The sequence below is a fragment of the Oncorhynchus nerka genome, linkage group LG7, assembly GCF_034236695.1.
Source record: "Oncorhynchus nerka isolate Pitt River linkage group LG7, Oner_Uvic_2.0, whole genome shotgun sequence".
NCBI classification, from domain to species: domain Eukaryota; kingdom Metazoa; phylum Chordata; class Actinopteri; order Salmoniformes; family Salmonidae; genus Oncorhynchus; species Oncorhynchus nerka.
In genome coordinates this window covers 19,443,337-19,467,642 of record NC_088402.1, presented here as the reverse complement: position 1 = coordinate 19,467,642, position 24,306 = coordinate 19,443,337, and the positions used below count along the sequence as shown (strand labels likewise).

Below are 24,306 nucleotides of genomic sequence, written 5' to 3'. Positions count from 1 at the left end.
GAGAGGTTTTATCTCTGGACATGCTGGTTGTAATGGGTGAGGTCACCGCATATGTGTGAGGTGGGACAAAGGAGGTATCAGGGGTGTGAGGAATAGGACTAGGGGCTCCATTGTGAACTAAAACAATGATAACTAACCTGAGCAATAGTATACAAGGCATATTGACATTTGAGAGAGACATACAGCGATGCATACAGTGAACACAGGTGTTGAATTGGGAAAGCTAGCTAAAACAGTGGGTGAGACAACAGCTAATCAGCTAGCGTAACAACAGCAGGTGAGATGGCATTGACTAGGCAACTCGGCCGACAGATAAAACAAACAAGCAGAATGGAGTACCGTGGTAATGGACAGTCCAGCGTGCATCAGCTATGTAGCCAAGTGATCAGAGTCCAGGGGGCAGCGGTGGATGGGGCAGGGGGGCTGGGCTGGCGAGTGTTATCCAGGTTAAGAAAACTAACAATGACTAAATAGCTTGTAGCTAGCTAGCTGGTTAGCTTCTGGAGGTTCTTGAGTGTGTTCTAAAAATAAAGATATTAGCGATTCCGTATCACATTGGGTGAGGCAAGTTTCCGGAAGGTATAAACACATTTTTTTTTTAAATCGGGAAGAGATAGAGTACATATGGGCCACTGCGTTTTTGGGACGCGGCGGGACGGTTAGCAGGCCTGTGCTAACAAGCTAACAGATTAGCAGGCCAGGGTAAACAAGGTAGTAGTTAGCGGACCTGGGCTAAACAAGCTAGCAGTTAGCGTGCCGAACTAGCAAGCAAGGAGATAGCGAGGGCTAGAGAGTTAGCCTTTGGAGGACGTCGCGATGGGGTGAGTCTGTTTATTCCTCTTCAAGCGGTGATATCGATAGACCGGTCGTAGTCAAGGTATTGTAGCCCAGGAGTATGCTAGGAGCTCTGGCTGGGCTAGCTTCAAGCTACGTGGGTGGAAACGCTAGCCAGGAGTAATCAACCAGGGTTGCTGTTACACTCGATGGCTAGTTGCGAGGATCCAGCTGAAGGATGTTCCGTTTGTGGTGGGAATCCGGGGTAAAAAAAAAAAAATAAATTAGGTCCGTTATGCTCTGGTTAGCGTCGCGTTGCTCTAGCGTCGCGTTGTTCGAACAGGCGAGAGCTTTCCGAGCTAAAGGTTAGTTGATGGTCGCTAGCATAGCTGGTAGTTAGCTGGCTAGCTTCAGTTGAGAGTGTCCGGTTCCGAAGTAAATATAACTACGTTAGGAAAGTAGCTACATTGGCGGGTTGCAGAAGAGTATTTGGAAGCTTAGGTTTAGCAAAATGTTTTAAGGATATGCGAAGAAAAAAATATCAAAAAAATATCTAAAACGAAAAAGAGACGATATTTACAGAGAGACGATACGACAGGACAACTACTGCTACGCCATCTTGGATATGGTGGTGGTGATTGTGTTGCCAAGTGGTGGTGGTGATGATTACAGTGTTGTCAGGTGATGGTGGCGATGATTGTGGTGGAGGTAATTGTGTTGTCAGGTGGTGGAGGTGATTGCGTTGTCAGCTATAGGTTGTGGGGATTGCGTTGTCAGGTGATTGTGGTGGGGATTGCCTTGTCAGGTGATTGTGGTGGGGATTGCGTTGTCAGGTGATTGTGGTGGGGATTGCCTTGTCAGGTGATTGTGGTGGGGATTGTGTTGTCAGGTGATGGTGGGGATTGTGTTGTCAGGTGATTGTGGTGGGGATTGTGTTGTCAGGTGATGGTGATGATTATAGTGCTGTCAGGTGATGGTGGTTATTGTGTTGTCAGGTGGTAGTGGTGATTGTGTTGTCAGGTGGTGATTGTGTTATCAGGTGGTGGTTTATAGTGTTGTCAGGTGATGGTTGTAGTGTTGTCAGATGATGGTGGTGATGGTTGTAGTGGTGTCAGATGATGGTGGTGATGATTGTAGTGTTGTCAGGTGGTGGAGGTGATTGTAGTGTTGTCAGGTGGTGGAGGTGATTGTGTTGTCACGTGATGGTGTTATACTGTTGTCAGGTGACGGTGGTGAGTGTGTTGTCAGGTGATGATGATTATAGTGTTGTCAGGTGGTGGTGGTGGTGGTGATTGTGTTAACTGGTGGTGATTGTGTTAACTGGTGGTGATTGTGTTGCCAGGCGGTGATTGTGTTGCCAGGCGGTGATTGTGTTGCCAGGTGGTGATTGTGTTGCCAGGTGGTGGTGGTGATGATTGTGTTGCCAGGTGGTGGTGGTGATTGTGTTGCCAAGTGGTGGTGGTGATTGTGTTGCCAAGTGGTGGTGGTGATTGTGTTGCCAAGTGGTGGTGGTGATTGTGTTGCCAAGTGGTGGTGGTGATTGTGTTGCCAAGTGGTGGTGGTGATTGTGTTGCCAAGTGGTGGAGGTGATTGTGTTGCCAAGTGGTGGTGGTGATGATTACAGTGTTGTCAGGTGATGGTGGCGATGATTGTGGTGGAGGTAATTGTGTTGTCAGGTGGTGGAGGTGATTGCGTTGTCAGCTATAGGTCGTGGGGATTGCGTTGTCATGTGATTGTGGTGGGGATTGCCTTGTCAGGTAATTGTGGTGGGGATTGCCTTGTCAAGTGATTGTGGTGGGGATTGTGTTGTCAGGGGATGGTGGGGATTGTGTTGTCAGGTGATTGTGGTGGGGATTGTGTTTTCAGGTGATGGTGATGATTATAGTGCTGTCAGGTGATGGTGGTTATTGTGTTGTCAGGTGGTAGTGGTGATTGTGTTGTCAGGTGGTGATTGTGTTATCAGGTGGTGGTTTATAGTGTTGTCAGGTGATGGTTGTAGTGTTGTCAGATGATGGTGGTGATGGTTGTAGTGGTGTCAGATGATGGTGGTGATGATTGTAGTGTTGTCAGGTGGTGGAGGTGATTGTAGTGTTGTCAGGTGGTGGAAGTGATTGTGTTGTCACGTGATGGTGTTATACTGTTGTCAGGTGGTGGTGGTGGTGATTGTGTTGCCTGGTGGTGATTGCGTTGCCAGGTGGTGATTGCGTTGCCAGGTGGTGATTGCGTTGCCAGGTGGTGATTGCGTTGCCTGGTGGTGATTGGGTTGCCTGGTGGTGATTGGGTTGCCTGGTGGTGATTGGGTTGCCTGGTGGTGATTGGGTTGCCTGGTGGTGATTGGGTTGCCAGGTGGTGATTGGGTTGCCAGGTGGTGATTGGGTTGCCAGGTGGTGATTGGGTTGCCAGGTGGTGATTGGGTTGCCAGGTGGTGATTGCGTTGCCAGGTGGTGATTGCGTTGCCAGGTGGTGATTGCGTTGCCAGGTGGTGATTGCGTTGCCAGGTGGTGATTGCGTTGCCAGGTGGTGATTGCGTTGCCAGGTGGTGATTGCGTTGCCAGGTGGTGATTGCGTTGCCAGGTGGTGGTGGTGGTGATTGCGTTGCCAAGTGGTGGTGATTGCGTTGTCAGGTGGTGGTGGTGATTGTGTTGTCAGGTGATGGTGGGGATTGTGTTGTCAGGTGATGGTGGGGATTGTGTTGTCAGGTGATGGTGGGGATTGTGTTGTCAGCTGATGGTGGGGATTGTGTTGTCAGGTGATGGTGGTGGTTTACAGTGGTGTCTGGTGATGGCGGTGATGATTATAGTGTTGTCAGGTGATGGCGGTGATGATTATAGTGTTGTCAGGTGATGGCGGTGATTGTGTTGTCTGGTGATGGAGGTGGTTGTGTTGTCAGGTGGTGGAGGTGATTGTGTTGTCAGGTGGTGGAGGTGATTGTGTTGTCAGGTGGTGGAGGTGATTGTGTTGTCAGGTGGTGGAGGTGATTGTGTTGTCAGGCGGTGATTGTGGTTTCAGGTGGTGATTGTGTAGTCAGGTGATGGTGGTGATGATTATAGTGTTGTCCGGTGATGGTGATGATTATAGTGTTGTCAGGTGATGGTGATGATTATAGTGTTGTCAGGTGATGGTGATGATTATAGTGTTGTCAGGTGATGGTGATGATTATAATGTTGTCAGGTGGTGGTGATTGTGTTGACAGGTGGTGGTGATTGTGTTGTCAAGTGATGGTGGTGATTTATAGTGTTGTTAGGTGATGGTGGTGATGATTGTAGTGTTGTCAGGTGGTGGAGGTGATTGTAGTGTTGTCAAATCAAATCAAATTTATTTATATAGCCCTTCGTACATCAGCTGATATCTCAAAGTGCTGTACAGAAACCCAGCCTAAAACCCCAAACAGCAAGCAATGCAGGTGTAGAAGCACCTGCATTGTCAGGTGATGGTGGTGATGATGATTGTAGTGTTGTCAGGTGGTGAAGGTGATTGTTGTGTTGTCAGGTGATGGAGGTGATTGTGTTGTCATGTGATGGTGTTATACTGTTGTCAGGTGACGGTGTCGATTGTGTTGTCAGGTGATGACGTTGTTGTGTTGTCAGGTGATGATGTTGTTGTGTTGTCAGGTGATGATGTTGTTGTGTTGTCAGGTGAAGATGTTGTTGTGTTGTCAGGTGATGATGTTGTTGTGTTGTCAGGTGAAGATGTTGTTGTGTTGTCAGGTGATGATGTTGTTGTGTTGTCAGGTGAAGATGTTGTTGTGTTGTCAGGTGATGATGTTGTTGTGTTGTCAGGTGAAGATGTTGTTGTGTTGTCAGGTGATGATGTTGTTGTGTTGTCAGGTGATGATGTTGTTGTGTTGTCAGGTGAAGATGTTGTTGTGTTGTCAGGTGAAGATGTTGTTGTGTTGTCAGGTGATGATGTTGTGTTGTCAGGTGATGATGGTGGTTGTGTGGTCAGGTGATAATGATTATAATGTTGTCAGGTGATAATGATTATAATGTTGTCAGGTGATAATGATTACAGTGTTTTCAGGTGATGGTGGGGATTGTGTTGTCTGGTGTTTATTGTGTTGTCTAGTGTTTATTGTGTTGTCAGGTGATTATTGTGTTGTCAGGTGATTATTGTGTTGTCAGGTGATTATTGTGTTGTCAGGTGATTATTATGTTGTCAGGTGATTATTATGTTGTCAGGTGATTATTATGTTGTCAGGTGGTGGTGTTTGTTGTCAGGTGATGGTGTTTGTGTTGTCAGGTGCTGGTGATTGTGTTGTCTGGTGATGGTGGGGATTGTGTTGTCAGGTGATGGTGGTGATTGTGTTGTCAGGTGTTTATTGTGTTGTCTAGTGTTTATTGTGTTGTCAGGTGATTATTGTGTTGTCAGGTGATTATTGTGTTGTCAGGTGATTATTGTGTTGTCAGGTGATTATTATGTTGTCAGGTGATTATTATGTTGTCAGGTGATTATTATGTTGTCAGGTGGTGGTGTTTGTGTTGTCAGGTGCTGGTGATTATGTTGTCAGGTGATTGTGTTGTCAGTTGATTGTGTTGTCAGGTGATGGTAGTGATTGTGTTGTTTGCTCTTTAATATTTGGCATATATTGATTGATGTTAATTGATTATGTTTTTGATGACCTTTTGATGACTACCTGCCCCTCCCCCCTCCTTTCTCGGTCTCAGGAGCTCATTACAGCGTGGTACATTGGTTTCCTGGTCCTGATCTTTGCCTCCTTCCTGGTTTACCTGGCAGAGAAGGATGTCAACACGGAGTTCAACACCTACGCAGACTCCCTCTGGTGGGGAACGGTCAGTACCACACACACACTCACTCACACAGGAAAGATTGCATTGCATTGGATAGCAGTCGTCTTCTGGGCTCTTGACCAATTCTGCTATTGTTGGAAAAGGACCCATACGCATTTCACAGTTTGCGTACACCTGTTGTTTATGAAGCATGTGACAAATAACATTTGATTTGACACACACACCCACTGACTTGGGTATGAATTGCCCTTTCTCCAGATCTAGGATGAGACTGACCAATAGAATGTCTCTCTAGTACCATGCTGTTTTACTAGTTTTGCTCTGTATAGTATTTACCACTGGAAGACTTATTCTGTGTGTGTGTGTGTGTGTGTGTGTTTCTATTTCCAGATTACTCTCACCACCATCGGCTATGGTGACAAAACACCCCGCACCTGGTTGGGCCGACTCCTAGCTGCCGGCTTTGCGCTCCTGGGTGTGTCCTTCTTCGCCCTTCCTGCTGTGAGTCTCTCTCATTGGTGTACATCACTGTCAGTTCCCCTCCCAGCCAATCGGCGCTCATTCCTTTGGCCCTCCCTCTGATCCGCTCCTTCTGAACCCTCTCTCAGGGTATCCTGGGGTCAGGCTTTGCTCTGAAGGTGCAGGAGCAGCACAGACAGAAGCACTTTGAGAAGAGGAGGACTCCTGCTGCCAACCTTATACAGGTGACCACAGATAGCTCAGGTGTCATCCCTCAATCAACAGACTAGGTCATAAGGGGTGACAGGTAGCATAGTGGTTGGACCAGTAACCGGAAGGTTGCGCGATCGAATCCCCGAGCTGACAAGGTAAATATTTGTCTTTCGGCCCCTGAACAAGGCAGTTAACCCACTGTTCCTAGGCTGTCATTGTAAATAAGTGTTTGTTCTTAACTGACTTGCCTTGTTAAATTAAGGTTAAATAAAATAATAAAACTGAACCCACTAACAAATTGCTGTATGATTGGCTCATTTTCCTTTAGTGGCTTAACGTGTTCCTGCGTGTTCCTGTGTGTGTGTGTTCCAGGCTGCTTGGCGTCTGTACTCTACTGATGCTCAGCACTCCTACCTGACAGCCACTTGGTACTTCTATGACAGCATGCTTCCATCCTTCAGGTAGGTACTCCCTTCTTCTCCTCTCCAATAATGCCGTTGTTGTGTGTTGGTGCTGGTCGACCCATGAATTTAACCATCCCCACTACATTAAATTAAAAGGACAAAATGTTTGTACAGGTAGATTTGACTTAGGTGTGACTTGGAGTTGCAAGCGTCTCACCTATCCTAAAATAATGTGGTTTTGAAAGCCAGCTGACACTGCTAACCGGTTGAACATTGAGAGAGCATTGTAGGGAGGTGAGAAGAGGCTGTACAGATGAATTATAGGATCTAGAAAGAGAACCTAAATGTAACTTGCACCTACATATAATTAACATGACACACACATGAACATACACACATGAACGTACACAAATATACAACAATGATCAATATCCCAGCAATTGAGTTGCTTTTACCAGTGGTGACCGTGGGCATTCTATCTTCCTGGTCTAAAACGGTGGGGTGCACTTTCATTCATTTTCATTCTCCCTTTTTAAGTTATTACAGGTTTCTTCAGGCCTCAAATGTGACTACCACCATTGTTTATCTTTATTATTTCTTCAGATTACATGTACATATTAATTTGACTCATTTAGTTTGTTTAAAAAGAGGGGGACTTTTATGACTTACATATACCTTTTTTTGCCTCTTAGCTCTGTGTCCAGTGACATGAAAAGTGTGTTGATGGTGCCATCAATATTTGTCATACTTAATTTTGATAAATGACATATGAATTATCCCCACCTTTTTTATGTTTTGACCCTTAATTTGACATCCTTTTTATGTTTTTTTTTGTTTTTTTTGTTTTGTTTCTTGCTTTCTTTGTTTTTTTTGTGCACATGGGTTCAGAGAACTGACACTACTGTTCAGTCACCTTCAGCGACGGCGTAGCGCCAAGAATGTCCTTCACAACTCCCACAACACCCTGCTGTCCGGGCTACGGCCCTACAGCTCCCCCTACCTGTCAGGGGACAGGTACGCACCACCACACACACACACACACACACACACACACACACACACACACAGATAAACGACAGACCGATATATAGAGGCACACCGACATATAAATACGCAAGAAAAGATCACCGTGACACATGCACTAATTAGTGTCAAACAATCTCTCACCAGAGGATGCCGCAGGTTTTACTCCTTATAGCAGTGAGCTGGTTTAGAAAGAAATGCTGGCTGTTCCCTGGTCTGTGGTTCCTGTGTGGATGTACTGTTGTGTATCTAACCACCTGTCACAAATACTGATTCTAAACCTGTGTAATTAACAGCACCGCTTGCTCCATCTCTGTCTGCCTCTCATTCACTTTCCTCGTCTGATTCATCTTCATGTCAACTCCATCACCCTCATCCATTCATCCCCTCTTTCTCTCCTTTTTGTCCCGCTCTCTCTCTCTCCTGTCATCCGCTTCTTTTCCATGTCATCCCTCCATCAACCCTGTTCTCAGGAAGGCAGAAGTCCCTAGCAGGTTTGTTCTTCTGAACATATGTGTCTCTGCATTCTCTCTCTGACAAATCCAGCTAGGAAGTGGTCCTCCATGGTAATGGGAAAAACAATGGGACACAACCCAGCATGACAGATACATACAATAACATGCCATGTTTTCCAAGGTATATGTTTGGTCTTGTAGCCCCTCAGTATGAACCAGATGTATGCTGTATTTGCCATACAGTTGAATAGTACTGCATGTACTGAAAGACATTAATAACACATTGATGGCAGTGTGTCTCCCAAATCAAGAAGACAATGGTTAGGTGTGGAGCTAATTATTTCCGACCTTCTAGAACGGGGGCTGCAGTCTTATTATGGATATACTCCGGTGAACTGCTTCCTCTGCAGACTCTCCTGCTGCCTACAGTACACCCCCAACTCAACACCTCCCTCCTCCATGGGTGTGTGTCAATACATTTGCAAACCTTCAAAGTGAAAGGAGACTAGGAAAGGAAGCCATTTAAGACTGTTGAGTTGCAGTACTGGGCTACCCCTCCACTTCACCCTCTCACCTCCCTCAGCCCCTCACCTTTATGATCTCACTGCCTGCGTACCCTGCCTCTGCTCTCCCTTTTCCTCCTCTTTCTCTCCTATTTTCCAATTCTCCTTTCCTCCTCTCTCCTCTCCCCTTCTAGCCCCCACCCCCTCTTCTTCTTCTCCCCTCTTCCTCTTCCCTTCCTCCTCTACTCTTCCTCCTCTACTCTCCCTCTCCTCCTATTCTCTTCACCCTCCTTCTGCCTTGTGTGTTTCCTCAGTCAACTCGTTTCTAAAAAGCGGTCTCTTCTGGATTCACGCTGGCCGTAAGCAGCAGAGGTATCCACGGTGACAAGCCTGTGCATGCCCCCCCCACCACCCCCATCCTTCCTTACTCACACATTCACACTACCCCCTTCCCACTCTGCCTGAGGGTCCCACAGCCTTCTGGCCCAGTGCAGTGGGTGTGTCTCTGTACATTTTCTCCTTCGAATAAGGAGTTGGTCCCCTTGAAATATCCCACTTTCAATAAGGATTTGGTTCCCTTGAAATATTCCACTTTCAATAAGGAGTTGGTCCCCTTGAAATATCCCACTTTCAATAAGGAGTTGGTCCCCTTGAAATATCCCACTTTCAATAAGGATTTGGTCCCCTTGAAATATCCCACTTTCAATAAGGAGTTGGTCCCCTTGAAATATCCCACTTTCAATAAGGAGTTGGTTCCCTTGAAATATCCCACTTTCAATAAGGATTTGGTTCCCTTGAAATATTCCACTTTCAATAAGGAGTTGGTCCCCTTGAAATATCCCACTTTCAATAAGGAGTTGGTCCCCTTGAAATATCCCACTTTCAATAAGGAGTTGGTCCCCTTGAAATATCCCACTTTCAATAAGGAGTTGGTTTTAGTCTCTTCATTTAGCATAGTGTGAAGACACTTGTCATTGAGGATGGTCATCAGAATAAAAATGGTTGTAAATTGCACATTTGATAGTCACATTTTGGAATTGATATTTGAGAATAGGAAACACTGCTCTGGTGTTAATCTTTGCCTGGGCCTTTACTGTGTGAGAAGAATGACAGGGTGTTCTGTTAAAAGGATAACTCTGTTGTAAACCACTTTCTTTCAGTGAACTGGATGACACAATAAACCATGCATTCTTTATTAGAAAACAAAGGAATTTGTTTCATGGTTTATGTGGATCTAATGTCAGCATTGGCCTCCTCACACACTTACAGATTGTACAGCATATTTCATAATTTTTACAGAAGGTTCTGACAAATAAAAAATAGCTCAAATAATTAGCAAGTCACACATGCTGTTTTCTTAATAGTGTTGCATGACCGTTACTTGTTAATTGCACACATTGTTCATGCATGCATTCTTTGATCACTTCTGCTCTGTAGTGAATTATGGAGAAAGGGTTCAAATGATCCTGCATGCAATGCAACCATATGCTTGTTGCATGCAGAAACCTTTCCCTCCCCTGATAGTTTTTCCCCTTTCGTCTGCTAAAATGTTTCTCTTCAAATCCTTTGCTCAGTATGCCGTACATGTCTTTGGAGGGTTCATCTGTGTTTCTAACCCTAGCACATCCCTTTTTAATTTCCTTTCCAATGGAATGCAAAGGGCTAACAGTAATTCAACATCTTACTCTGTCCACCCTCCCCTTCTAAGTCATCCTGAGCATTTCAGCTCCGGCGTATGAAATGCCGTTTCCCCTAATGCTTTTCCAGCTACTTAAATATTACATTTAAATGGCAGGCCAGCGCACAGGGTTATATCAGCGTAAACAACATGTCTCTAATCGTTCTCTGGTGCGTGACGTTTGAAATGCTTTGTGACTTTGTAACATGTAAGTGGTCACCAAGTGTACGTCACAATTTGCTCCCTATTCCCTATATATACCTATACTCCCCCCAGTCAGCCAGTCAGTAAATCAGCCAGTCAGTCAATAAATCCGGCAGTAAATCAGCCAGACAGTCAGTCATGCCTGTGTGACATCTCCGTCTGAATGTCTGTCTCTGTTCTCTCTGTGCTTTGTTGGTCATTGAGTATGTTGTGTGTGACTGTTTTTAATGGGAGTCAGTAGCTACACACTATCTAGTGTACTGCTGTCTGTACCTGCTAACTACCTGGGACTGCTTCTCTGCAGATTGGCTAAACTCAGTGTCTAAAACAACTGGATCGTCCACTGGACACTATGAACCTATAGTCAATGAGGAAAATCACACAACAGAACTCTAAGGTTGTCCTAAGTGGCAGATAAACATGTGGACACAAGTTAATTACCTTCGTTGTTTCAGCAGCAGCAAAATGGGATTCCGGGACAGGATGCGGCTGAACAACTCCCGTTCGTCCCAGGCGAGCCGGAACAAGGCGTCCCCGCTGCCTCCCGGGACGAGTGTCCGCCAGTCGCCCAGCATGGACAATGTCCCAGAAGCCACCAGCCCCGGAAAGGTGCAGAAGAGCTGGAGCTTCAACGACCGCACGCGCTTCCGCACCTCCCTACGACTCAAACCCAGACCTCCTGCAGACGGTGGGAACTGGGACTTGACTCACTCACACAAACACGCATTCTCTACATTTACAGACTTAAACAGTACATACTCACATACTGTCTCTCACTCCCTCCCTTAACTATATTGTTGCTGTCCTGTTCCCAGTGGAAGGAGTAGGGGAGGACAGTGTTGAAGACAAACCATATTGTGATGTTGCCATGGAGGAGGTGATCCCAGCAGTGAAGACCTTGATACGGGCTGTTAGGTGAGTCCTACAACCCCTCTCACAGCACCCCTACCTGTACCCACAGGGTACCTACTGGTCCACATCATGATGGAACCAGGTCACCTGTCTCCTCTGGTCCTATTGTCGCAATAATTTTTTTTTAACCTTTATTTTACTAGGCAAGTCAGTTTAGAACAAATTCTTATTTTCAATGACGGCCTAGGAACAGTGGGTTAACTGCCTGTTCAGGGGCAGAACGACAGATTTGTACCTTGTCAGCTCGGGGATTCGAACTTGCAACCTTTCGGTTACTAGTCCAACGCTCTAACCACTAGGCTACCCTGCCGCAATAGGCCCGAGTATTATATTTGGGCCTACAGTACTTCATGTTATGGTGGATGGAGTAAGATGAATGGTTGGCTTTTCCAGTGGACTCTGGCCATATGCAGTTTCAGCTGACGGTAGGGAAATGTCCTCTTTAGTGTGGTAACTGATCCTTCCTGCCGCAGGCCAGCTGCTTGGCTCTGACCTTGTCTCAGTCAGTCAGTCAGGGCCTGGAGGGCAGCTGACAGAGCTGTGATCATGGAGAGTCTATTGCAGAGCTACATGTTAATGATACACTGTGTGTTTTAGCGATCACTCCCTGGCCCCCAAAAATAGACAAACATGACATCACTATACTAGTCTCTATTGCACAGTTATTTTGTCTCGTCTTACTTTGATGGAAATTATCATACGAATTTGTTGACCAAAGTCTTCATATAACATTGTTTTAAAGGTAAGGTTGTGCATACTGTAGTGTAGTCGTGTACATAGACCCCCTTTCTATGCCCACAAGGGAACTTCCAATATTAGGAAAAACTAGCTACGATATAAGGAATGGAGAAAGAATGGTGTGAAGGAACGAGAAAAATGCCTACCTGGCAAACCTATGCACTAATTAACGGCTCCATGTGTTCAGGGGGGGGGGGGGCACGACCCCTTGAGGTTTCTCTGTGCTTAACCATGTAAATATCCTGGAGGGATACCTTCATCGCTCTACACACACGGACGCACGCACATGCAAAACTTATTCCACTGAGGGAGGCAGAAAAACACTACAATTGCCAGCAAACAACTGTCAGTGAGGCAGGTATGTTGGTCTGTGGGTAGTTGGTGTGAGTGGATTGTAATTGAACCACTACTGGCAGACCCCAAGGGTCAGCCATACAGACACACAGCATCTTTCATGTTCCCAAGGGTCAGCCGTACAGACACACGGTATCTTTCATGTTCCCAAGGGTCAGCCGTACAGACACACAGCATCTTTCATGTTCCCAAGGGTCAGCCATACAGACACACAGCATCTTTCATGTTCCCAAGGGTCAGCCATACAGACACACAGCATCTTTCATGTTCCCAAGGGTCAGCCATACAGACACACAGCATCTTTCATGTTGCATCAGACTGTGTGTGTGTTTCCATGTGTACACTGTGTACAGTATGCTATAAGTATGAGGGGTTATGTGAGTGCATGTGTTTATATGAAAGGGTTAGTGGATTGGGTCTGGATTCATTTGAGTGTAGGCCCTATTAGCTACCATACTGAAACGTGAATATTCTTTGTCGACACTACATCACTCTAGAAACACTGGAATCTTATGTAAGACTCCACACTTAAGATTGATGTCTTTTAAGAAACCGGTAGATATTAGCATCGACTGTATTGCTGAGGCTTCACTATAGGAAGGCTAATGTAGTTAATCAGCCTGCCTACTTGCCTGTGTAAATGTGTGGTGTTTGGGACATGCAGGGATGGTGAGAGAGGAGGAGGAGAGAGATCTGCATACTTGTTGTAGTACTCTACTCAAACTAATCGAGTTGTGCTAAAGCCACTAGTAGTCATCTTCTGTAGTTCTGCACAGTTGTGAACATTTTATATTTTTGAAACTGTTTTATCCAGAGTTTGTAAAGTCAACCATTTGCCTATTGTTTGATCCTCCGTGTTAAGGGTTTTAAAGAAGTGATAGTTCCATTCCTTTTAAAGTTATAAGCTGTTGATTGAGCTCATGTGAGCAGGAGTTCCTCTTTTGGTGTTAAAGACAGCAGGTAGCCTAGCAGTTTGAGCATTGGCCCAGTAACTGAAATGTCGCTGGTTTGAACACCCGAAGAAGACTCTTGAGCCAACAAGGTGAAAAATCTGTCTATGTGCCCCTGAGCAAGGCACTTAAACCTCATTTGCTCCAATGGCGCTGTACTTACTATGGCTGACCCTATAAAACAACACAATTCACTGCACCTATCCTCCATCACAACCCACTTCACTGCTGTTGCCATGAGTCATTCACATAAAACCAAACCAAAAATGACCGAATGCTGACTTGAATATGTTTGGTCCAGATCTCAATAACTTTTTGGTACTGATTCCCTACCAGAGCCCCTGAGTCTGTAGCTAATGATTTAGTGCACCCAGCTATGCCCCTATACCAGGTAGCTGCAGTGGGAATACTTCAGGCAGCCAATGTATTAATACGATCATACCACTCGATGAAGAGAGAGACTCAGCGCTTTGAAGAACCCCTTAGAGGATGGAAATAAAATGATATTTTTCTTTCTTTTTCTTGTTCATTCCTTTCTACTTTTCCTTACTCTTTATTTTACCCACACCTGAGACCCACCCGAACAGAAAAAAATATGCATCTACCTGCAAAAAAAATTAAAATACATCTTGCAAAAATATTTTTGAAAAACTCCGTAGTCATCAAGAGCGCACTGTGAGGAAGAGGAAGGAGGAAGGGTGCGCTGACGGCTTCTGTGGTACCAGCTGTCGACCACCACCCCTCTTTTTCTACTTTCTCTCTCTCCTGCAGAGCAGAAGAAAGAAGAGGGAAAGGGGGATAAAGAAGAAAAGTGTGTGTTTGCCATCAACACACTAGCGTTGCAGCACAGCGTTGCAGCACAGCGTTGCAGCACAGCGTTGCAGCACATAGCACTAAACTGCCATTGCACATGCCAGTTGTTCAGTTGCCAACAATGGTTAACACGTTTCCACATGACCTTGTGTTCCATATCCCTGCTGTGATTGTGTGTGTCTGTTTCACCAAACCACCACCACTACAAATGTAATGTGTGTGTCCTCCCCCTGACAGAACACACTGATATTAAAGAGGTCTTAGCCCATCTGTGTGTGAGAGATAGTGTTTCCTCATAAAACAGCCCCCCTCCCCACCTGCCTCGCCCTCCCTCCCCTCTGTGCCCACTCCGACTCATGGAGCAATCCATCACGGCTTTGTTTGACAGGTTAAGTGCGCATGTTTGGCTACGCTAACATTTGGTGTTTCCTGCATTCTGCCGAGCCAGCACCTCAGTGTTCGGGTGTCTGACTACTCTCCCAGAGTGTGACAAGCAGCCAGAACTCTGCCCAGTATATGTTCAACACTCTATACACACACACACACACACACACACACACACACACACACACACACACACACACACACACACACACACACACACACACACACACACACACACACAGCTGTCTCGCTGAGAGGAGGTAGATGAGACACACACAGGGGTCCACCTCATGTGTGTGTGAGAGAGATGCTGACTAAGCAGAGGGCCAGGGTGTGCAGAAAACTGAGTGTGTCCCTCTCTCCTTACACAGTGCACCGGAATAAGGGTGTCTATTAAAGATATGCACAGTGCCTTGGGAACGCATTCAGACCCCCTGACTTTTTCCAAATTGTATTAGGTTACAGCCTTATTTCTAAAATGGATTGCATTTGTTTTAAAATCCTCAGCAATCTACATATAATACCCCCATAATGACGAAGTGAAAACAGGTTTTTAGACATTTTTGCAAATGTATTAAAAATAAAAAAACAGAAATCTTATTTACATAAGTATTCAGACCCTTTGCTATGAGACTCGAAATTGAGCTCAGGTGCATCCTGTTTCCATTGATCATCCTTGAGATGTTTCTACAACTTAATTGGAGTCCCACTGTGGTCAATTCAATTGATTCGAACATGATTTGGAAAGGCACACACCTGTCTATAGAAGGTCCCACAGTTGACAGTGCACATCAGAGCAAAAACCAAGCCATTAGGTCAAAGGAATTGTCCGTAGAGCTCCGAGACAGGATTGTGTTGAGGCTCAGATCTGGGGAAAATAACCAAAACATTTCTGAAGCATTGAAGGTCCCCATCATTTTTAAATGGAAGAAGTCTGGATCCACCAAGACCGGCTAGACTGAGCAATCAGGGGAGAAGGGCCGTGGCCAGGGAGGTGGCCAAGAACGCGATGGTCACTCTTACAGCGTTCGAGAGTTCCTCTGTGGAGATGGGAGAACCTTCCATAAGGACAACCATCTCTGCAGCACTCCATCAATCAGGCCTTTTATGGTAGAGTGGCCTGACGGATGTAAAAGGCACATGACAGCCCGCTTGGAGTTTGCCAAAAGGCACCTAAAGACTCTCAGGCCATGAGAAACAAGATTCTCTGGTCTGATGAAACCAAGATTGAACTCTTTGGCCTGAATGCCAGGTGTCACGTCTGGAGGAAACCTGGCACCATTCCTACGGTGAAGCATGGTTGTAGCCACATCATGCTGTGGGGATGTTTTCCAGCGGCAGGGACTGAGAGACTACTCAGGATCAAGGCAAAGATGAACGGAGCAAAGTACAGAGAGATCCTTGATGAAAACCTGCTCCAGAGCGCTCAGGACCTCAGACTGGGGTGAAGGTTCACCTTCCAACAGGACAACGACCCTAAGCACACAGCCAAGACAACACAGGAGTGGCTTCGGGACAAGTCTCTGGAGGCCAGACCCAATCGAACATCTCTGGAGAGACCTGAAAATAGCTGTGCAGCAATGCTCCCCATCCAACCTGACTGAGCTTGAGAGAATCTGCAGAGAAGAATGGGAGAAACTCCCCAAATACAAAATATTCCAAGCTTTTAGCGTCATGCCCAAGAAGACTCGATGCTGTTAACCGCTGCAAAAGGTCTGAATACTTATGTAAATGTGATATTTCAGTCTTGTATTTTTTTTTAAAATAAATTAGCAAATATTTCAAAAAAATAGTTTTTGCTTCATCATTGAGGTATTGTGTGTAGATTGATGAGAAAAATATATATTTGATCAATTTTAGGATAAGGCTGTAACGTAACAAAATGTGAAGAAAGTGAAGGGGTCTGAATACTTTCCGAAGGCACTGTATACAGTCAGTGTTCTATACATGGCTCTACACATGTCATTGGTAATACAGAACCAATGCCGTTGTCAAAGTCCACAACAAAGGAGAATCCCTGCAGTCCTCCAGTGGTTTCCTTTAATGAGGCCATTTGTGAATGATATCGATAAGGTCACTTTGGCTGCAAATCCCACTTAATCACACCTACGTAGTGGCATTGATGACGTGCATGACTTGTTTCATGGTTTAACACTTTCGCAGTATTCACTGGTTTTATTCTGCAGTGTGAGGCACCCACAGGCAACACATTCTAGTAGATCTCTACTTGTGTGTGTGTAGGATTCTGAAGTTCCTGGTGGCCAAGCGGAAATTTAAGGAGACTCTGCGTCCATACGACGTGAAGGACGTCATAGAGCAGTACTCTGCTGGACACCTGGACATGCTGGGGAGGATCAAGAGTCTACAATCCAGGTACACACACACACACAACCTACAACAGTTGGAGACACAGTGTATTCGTTCCACACACACTCTATCATCAGTAGTAACCATAACACCACTAAATGAACCATTTTGATAATGATTGTTGTGTGTTGTCCTGGTCCTCCCCAGAGTGGATCAGATAGTGGGTCGTGGATCGTCCTACCAGCCAGATAATAAGAAGGTGAGGAGTGAGAAGGGAGAGAAGACCCCTCCAGAACTAGACCTTATGGACGAGCTCAGTATGATGGGACGTGTCATCAAGGTGGAGAAACAGGTACAGAGCTCCAGTACAGTAGGTTGATCATCATGTTAACGCACGGCCACCACTTTGAGACAGGAAAAACCCTGATCATCAATGCGTGGCTCCCCTGATTAGGCTAATATTCCATGTACACTGAGCAAAAATACAAACGCAACATTTAAAGTGCTGGTCCCATGTTTCATGAGCTGAAATAAAAGATTCCAGAAATGTTCCATACGCACAAAAAGTTATTTCACTCAAATTCTTTTGCCACACATTTGTTTACATCCCTGTTCATGAGCATTCCAAATGCACAATGCAAATAGTCCGGGTAGCCATTTTGACTACCTGTTCAGGAGTCTTATGGCTTGGGGGTAAAAACTGTTGAGAAGCCTTTTTGTCCTAGACTTGGCACTCCGGTACCGCTTGCCATGCGGTAGTAGAGAGAACAGTCTATGACTGGGGTGGCTGGGGTCTTTGACAATTTTTAGGGCCTTCCTCTGACACCACCTGGTGCAGAGGTCCTGGATGGCAGGCAGCTTAGCCCCAGTGATGTACTGGGCCGTTTGCACTACCCTCTGTAGTGCCTTGCGGTCAGAGGCCGAGCAATTGCCGTACCATGTTGCAGCTGTAGAACCTTTTGAGGATCTCAGGACTCATGCCAAATCTTTTTAGTTTCCTGAGGGGGAATAGGCTTTATCGTGCCCTCTTCACGACTGTCTTGGTGTGTTTGGACCATTCATTCTAGTTTGTTGTTGATGTGGACACCAAGGAACTTGAAGCTCTCAACCTGCTCCACTACAGCCCTGTCGATGAGAATGGAGGCATGCTCGGTCCTCCTTTTCCTGTAGTCCACAATAATCTCCTTAGTCCTGGTTACGTTGAGGAATAGGTTGTTATTCTGGCACCACCCGGCCAGGTCTCTGACTTCCTCCCTATAGGCTGTCTCGTCTTTGTCGGTGATCAGGCCTACCACTGTTGTGTCGTCTGCAAACTTAATGATGGTGTTGCATGCCTGGCCATGCAGTCGTGGGTGAACAGGGAGTACAGGTGTGGACTGAGCATGCACCCCTGGGGAGCTCCAGTGTTGAGGATCAGCGTGGCAGATGTGTTGTACCTACCCCCACCACCTGGGGGTGGCCCATCAGGAAGTCCAATATCCAGTTGCAGAGGGAGGTGTTTAGTCCCAGGATCCTGAGCTTAGTGATGAGCTTTGAGCGTACTATGGTGTTGAACGCTGAGCTGTAGTCAATGAATAGCATTTTCACATAAGTGTTAATTTTGTCCAGGTGGGAAAGGGCAGTGTGGAGTGCAATAGAGATTGCATCATCTGTGGATCTGTTTGGGCGGTATGCAAATTGGAGTGGGTCTAGGGTTTCTGGGATAATGGTGTTGATGTGAGCCATTACCAACCTTTCAAAGCACTTCATGGCTACGGACATGAGTGCTATGAGTCTATAGTCATTTTAGGCAGGTTACATTTGTGTTCTTGGGGCACAGGGACTATGGTGGTCTGCTTGAAACATGTTGGTATTACAGACGCAATCAGGGACATGTTAAAAATGAGAGTGAAGACACCTGCCAGTTGGTCAGCACATGCCCGGAGCACACGTCCTGGTAATCCGTCTGGCCCTCAGCCTTGTATGTTGACCTGTTTAAAGATCTTACTCACGTTGGCTACGGAGAGCATGATCACATAGTCGTCCGGAACAGCTGATGCTCTCATGCATGCCTCAGTGTTGCTTGCCTCGATGCGAGCATAGAAGTGATTTAGCTCGTCTGGTAGGCTCGTGTCATTGGGCAGCTCACGGCTGTGCTTCCCTTTGTAGTCTGTAATAGTTTGCAAGCCCTGCCACATAAGACGAGCATCAGAGCCGGTGTAGTATGATTCGATCTTAGCCCTGTATTGACACTTTGCCTGTTTGATGGTTCGTCGCAGGGCATAGCAGGATTTCTTGTAAGCTTCCGGGTTAGAGTCCCGCACCTTGAAAGACCCTTTAGCTCAGTGTGAATGTTGCCTGTAATCCATGGCTTCTGGTTGGGGTATGTCACTGTGGGGATGACGTCCTCGATGCACTTATTGATAAAGCCAGTGACTGACAATAAAAGGCCACTCTAAAATGTCCAGTTTTGTCACACAACACAATGCCACAGATGTCTCAAGTTTTCAGAGCATGCAATTAGCATGTTGACTACAGGAATGTCCACCAGAGCTGTTGCTAGAGAATTGAATGTTCATTTCTCGACCATAGGCCACCTCCAACGTTGTTTTAAAGAATTTAGCAGGACGTCCAACCGGCCACACAACCGCAGACCACGCAGCCCAGGACCTCCACATCCGGCTTTTTCACTTACAATATCGTCAGGGGAGGGGGGTGCTGAGGAGTATTTCTGTTTGTAATAAAGCCCTTTTGTGGGGAAAAACGCATTCTGATTGGCTTGGCCTGGCTCACAAGTAGGTGTTGTCCCAGGCCCACCCATGGCTACGCCCCTGTCCAGTCATGTGAAATCCATAGATCAGGACCTCATTTATTTATTTTAATTGACTGATTTCCTTATATGAACTGTAACTCAGCAAAATCTTTGAAATTGTTGCATGTTGCGTTTATATTTTTGTTCAGTATAATATAGGGGTGAGTGCATGATTTCTCAATTTATGCTTGTATTTGTCTAAAGATATTGGGTTAGTAGTACTACTAACTGCCATTTAACTTTGCAATTTATAATGAAATACCCAGTAAAAAAGACTATCACAATCATTGCTCATTAATAATGTCATAAATACATTTTCGTGCACAAAATAATTAGTGTGTGTTAATCTCTGTACAGGTGCAGTCGATAGAGAACAAGCTGGACCTCCTTCTTAACTTCTACACACAGTGTCTGAAGAAAGGCTCCTCCAACTTCACCTTGTCCTCCCTGTTAGAACCAGACCTGATGTCGGACTTCCACAGCCCCACAGACCATCGTGACCTTTTCCCCTCCGCCAACACACTCAACATCTCCCACTCAGAGTCCAGCAACATAAAGTGACTGGTATTGTACTCACTGACTGAGGCTGGGGCTGAATCTGGGAATGAACTGGGTCCACCGCTAGACCCTCACCACAATGGCCCTGAGATGTCATGTCACAATACTGGACTGTAGCAGCACCCCTGGAGCAACCCACTATGCCCATAGCTCTTCCCACTAATTACCAAACCAATTTGATTCCTAACTTTGGAGGTCTGACTCCTTTAGGAATTCACAGTCCACACCTTAGGACCCACACTTTTTACCATTGACTGATCCTCATCTTTAATCATTTCTCCCTCCACATACACTACATGGCCAAAATTATGTGGTCAACCCTTCAAATGAGTGGATTCGGCTATTTCAGCCACACCCATTGCTGACAGGTATATAAAATCGAGCACAAAGCCATGCAATCTCCATAGACAAACATTGGCAGTAGAATTACCTGTACTGAAGAGCTCAGTGACATTCAACGTGGCGCCATCATAGGATGCCACCAAGTCAGTTCATCATATTTCTGCCATGCTAGAGCTGCCCTGATCAACTGTAAGTGGTGTTATTGTGAAGTGGAAACGTCTAGGAGCAACAACGGCTCAGCCCCGAGGTGGTAGGCCACACAAGCTCACAGCACAGGACTGCCAAGGGCTAAAGCGTGTAGCATGTAAAAATCGTCTGTCCTCGGTTGCAACACTCACTACCAAGTTCCAAACCGCCTCTGGAAGCATTACCAGCACAAGGACTGTTCGTCGGGAGCTTAATGAAATGGGTTTCCGTGGCCGAGCAGCTGCATACAAGTCTAAGATCACAATGCGAGATGCCAAGCGTCGGCTGGCGTAGTGTAAAGCTCGCCACCATTGAAGCAGTGGAAATACATGCTCTGGAGTGATGAATCACACTGTGCATTCTGGCGATGACAGGAGATCGCTACCTGCCCGAATGCATAATGACCTGGGGCTGTTTTTCATGGTTCAGGTTAGGCCCCTTAGTTCCAGTGAAGGGGCATCTTAACGCTACAGAATACAATGACATTCTAGAGGATTCTGTGCTTTCAACTTTGTGGCAACAATTTGCCAAAAAAAGGCCCTTTCCTGTTTCAGCATGACAATGCCCCCGTGCACAAAGCGAGGTCCATACAGAAATGGTTTATCGAGATCGGTGTGGAAGAACTTGACTGGCCTGCACAGAGCCCTGACTTCAACCCCACCGAACACCTTTTGGGATGAATTGGAACGCCGACTGCGAGCCAAGCCTAATCGCCCAACATCAGTGCCCGACCTCACTAATGCTCTTGTGGCTGAATGAACGCAAGTCCCTGCAGCAATGTTCCATCATATAGTGGAAATCCTTCCCAGAAGGGTGGAGGCTGTTATAGCAGCAAAGGGGGGACCAACTCCATATTAATGCCCATGATTTTGGAATGAGATGTTTGACGAGAGGGTGATCACATACCTTTGGCTATGTGGTGTATTTTAAATCATCTGCTCCGTTTTAGAGCCCCCACTAGTGGAGTCTTCATCATACTATCCTTTCTCTGTTACAAACCAGCACCCATCAACCCTAACTACTCCTCACATGAAGCCCTTCACTCACACCCTCCCTCCACACCCTCCTCCCTTAATCCTCTCCCTTCATCTGGCCATAGCCCTATCCAACCCTAACCCAGCCTCAAGTGAACCAGTGGAGTCCCTACTGAATATGCATACACTGGCCACCAGAGGGTACCATCTGAGCAGAGTCCTGGCCCGAAGAAGAGAGAGAACAACACTACTACTTGACCACCTAACACTACTAACTGACCAGTTTCACTCACCAACCACATCATATATACTGTATCTATCTATGCCTTTTCCTAAATATCAACCCAAGTTTGGGTTTTGTACATTTTTTACACGGTTTGGTGTTCTGTTATCTGCTCAGTTTTTTTCCTCTACTGGTTTCCTAATTTGTAATCAATAGATTTCCAGATGAACCAATGAACTGCTGCAGCTCTCCAACAGTCAGAATAGCTTTGATTTGTTTGATTAGTTCTCTAATCTGTTGCTATAGGAGACGGACTGTCTCTAAGCTTCTGATGAATGTACTGTGTGCGCCCTGTTCTGTCCCCTCCTCCTCTCATCCTCACCACACCTTCCACAGCTCAACTCAACTCTCTTTCTGAGGCACTGCAAAGACGTCATGTCCCCATCTACTCCACTGTGGGGATACCCAGACTGGAAAAAAGGCCCAAAAATGGACGACTCGTCATGAATAGAAAGATGAAAACCACAGCCATTTCACCAAAACATCAGCTCTCTGTCCTTGCCCTCCAGTCCAGGTTGTTTCATGATACTCGTTCTACAGTATGCTGTCCTGAAAAGAGAGGGACTAGGTTACAACAAGAGAAGAACTTAGGCCTCGTGTGTGACACTTGTTCCATCCCTCTTTGAAGTACATCCATGCCATTCCGATAGTCTCCCGACTCATGATTCTCTATACAAAAAGCCCTATTTGCAAAAAAAAAGAAAAGAAAGAGAAAGTGACTCCTTGAAACAGCCAATATGGTATTGCATAATAGTGAGAGAAATACTGGAAGGAGGCAGGCTCTGTTTTCCAAATCAGTTTTGGAATGGGGAATCTCTCTCTCTAGCATTGTTTCATGGCATTCTGAAGAGATTTTACACATCTTCACAAAGGGTCAGGTTAAAGGGGTTATTGTATGTTTTCTACCTGTTGATCTCTTTAAAAACCTCTGTCTTGCCGCCCACCCCTCAGACATGCGTGTTCCTCAGACCAGACCAAAGGGTAAGAAAACACTGACCCCAAGTCAGACTATAGAGGGTGATGTCCCTTCTCTCTGTATCAGTACTCCTCCATTCTCACCCGTCTTTGTCACGTAGTATCTCACTCCTGTGTTTCATGTCAGCTGGTTTAGGCCAGCCAATCAGCTCATGTCTATGATGAGATGTTTTCCAAACCAACCAACTATCACACATTCTTTGGCTGCTTTCCAACATCAACACTAGCATACTACTTAAAGTGCATGCACCAACCATAATAGCTTCAAAGCAGTGTGCTAGTGTGGATGTTGGACCAGAGCCTTACTTTCTCTCATTGTCGATAGAGAAATCTTGTCTCGTTGATTCGCCCAACACACGCACCTTCTCATGATGCACGTCAAGTGAACAGACTGAGTACTGTTGGTGTGATGTAGCCAATCGTGTGAATGGTACAGTCAGGTGGTGGCTGATAAGATAATGCCTGGGAGGCATTCATCCATGTCAGAAGCATGATCTCTGGTACTGTAGCCTCTCCTATCTATGCATGTGTCTTAGCCAATAGCTTTATAAATACTTCTTTACTCCATCTAACCGTGGCAGGATTCAATGCAGACGTCCTCCTTGCATTATCGACAAGAGAGAGTCCACTTTAGCCGTATGGTGTATGGTTGTTTATGGTTCGCTGACAGAGCCTAAACAATGGTTTGCTCATAGTGGTAATGTTATGTAAAGATTTTCTAATGGACAGAACTGGAGAACACTCACCCCAAAGTTATATTCTTGTACCCACTGTAGTGGACACTATGGCACCTGAAGAGACTCCTGTAATAACTGTAATCAGAGTACTTGTTAAGTCGTCCTTTCTGTTTGTTCATACACTCCACCGCGTCTCCTCTGACAGCTAAAATTACATGGACCATTTCTATGATTGTATTTTTGTGGGGGTTTTTATTGTTTAAAGTGAATGTTAGATTTGAGTCCGTTATGAATGTGTCCTCCCATTTTGTTTTTTTGATATTGTTTCCTATAAAGTTTAATAAATGTAGCATTTTTGTCAAGTCAAATTGACGATGCATGACTGTTCTCAGACACTCCCATACTTCACACACACAGTCCCAGAGCTCAACGATTGATTTAACTGTTGTTAGCCATAATTGCATCCGGCCCTAACAATGGAGGACATTTTCTTTTTCTCAAAATCACAGTTCTCTGTTTTCAGCCAGTACAAGCAAGTCTCTGGCACCATGAGAGGCTTGGACAAATTAATTAGGTTCAATCAAGCCAACAGTTAGTTGAT

At 45.6% G+C, this 24,306-nt stretch overlaps 1 protein-coding gene across 2 annotated transcripts in view; it reads left to right on the top strand.

Annotated features, from left to right (window-relative positions):
- LOC115131291 (potassium voltage-gated channel subfamily KQT member 4) overlaps positions 1–24,092 on the top strand; it is a 120,141-nt gene extending 96,049 nt beyond the window's left edge. The window contains exons 5-14 of one of the 2 annotated variants that reach the window (XM_029662872.2): positions 5,439–5,564; positions 5,913–6,023; positions 6,131–6,226; positions 6,567–6,655; positions 7,487–7,612; positions 10,920–11,149; positions 11,277–11,376; positions 16,854–16,985; positions 17,127–17,271; positions 20,068–24,092. In XM_029662872.2, coding sequence (XP_029518732.2) covers positions 5,439–5,564; positions 5,913–6,023; positions 6,131–6,226; positions 6,567–6,655; positions 7,487–7,612; positions 10,920–11,149; positions 11,277–11,376; positions 16,854–16,985; positions 17,127–17,271; positions 20,068–20,271 — 1,359 coding nt within the window. In that variant the 3' untranslated portion in view covers positions 20,272–24,092. The remainder of the gene's footprint in view (positions 1–5,438; positions 5,565–5,912; positions 6,024–6,130; positions 6,227–6,566; positions 6,656–7,486; positions 7,613–10,919; positions 11,150–11,276; positions 11,377–16,853; positions 16,986–17,126; positions 17,272–20,067) is intronic. The other variant, XM_029662873.2, reaches the window with a different exon arrangement.
- The last annotated feature ends 214 nt before the right edge of the window (positions 24,093–24,306 follow it).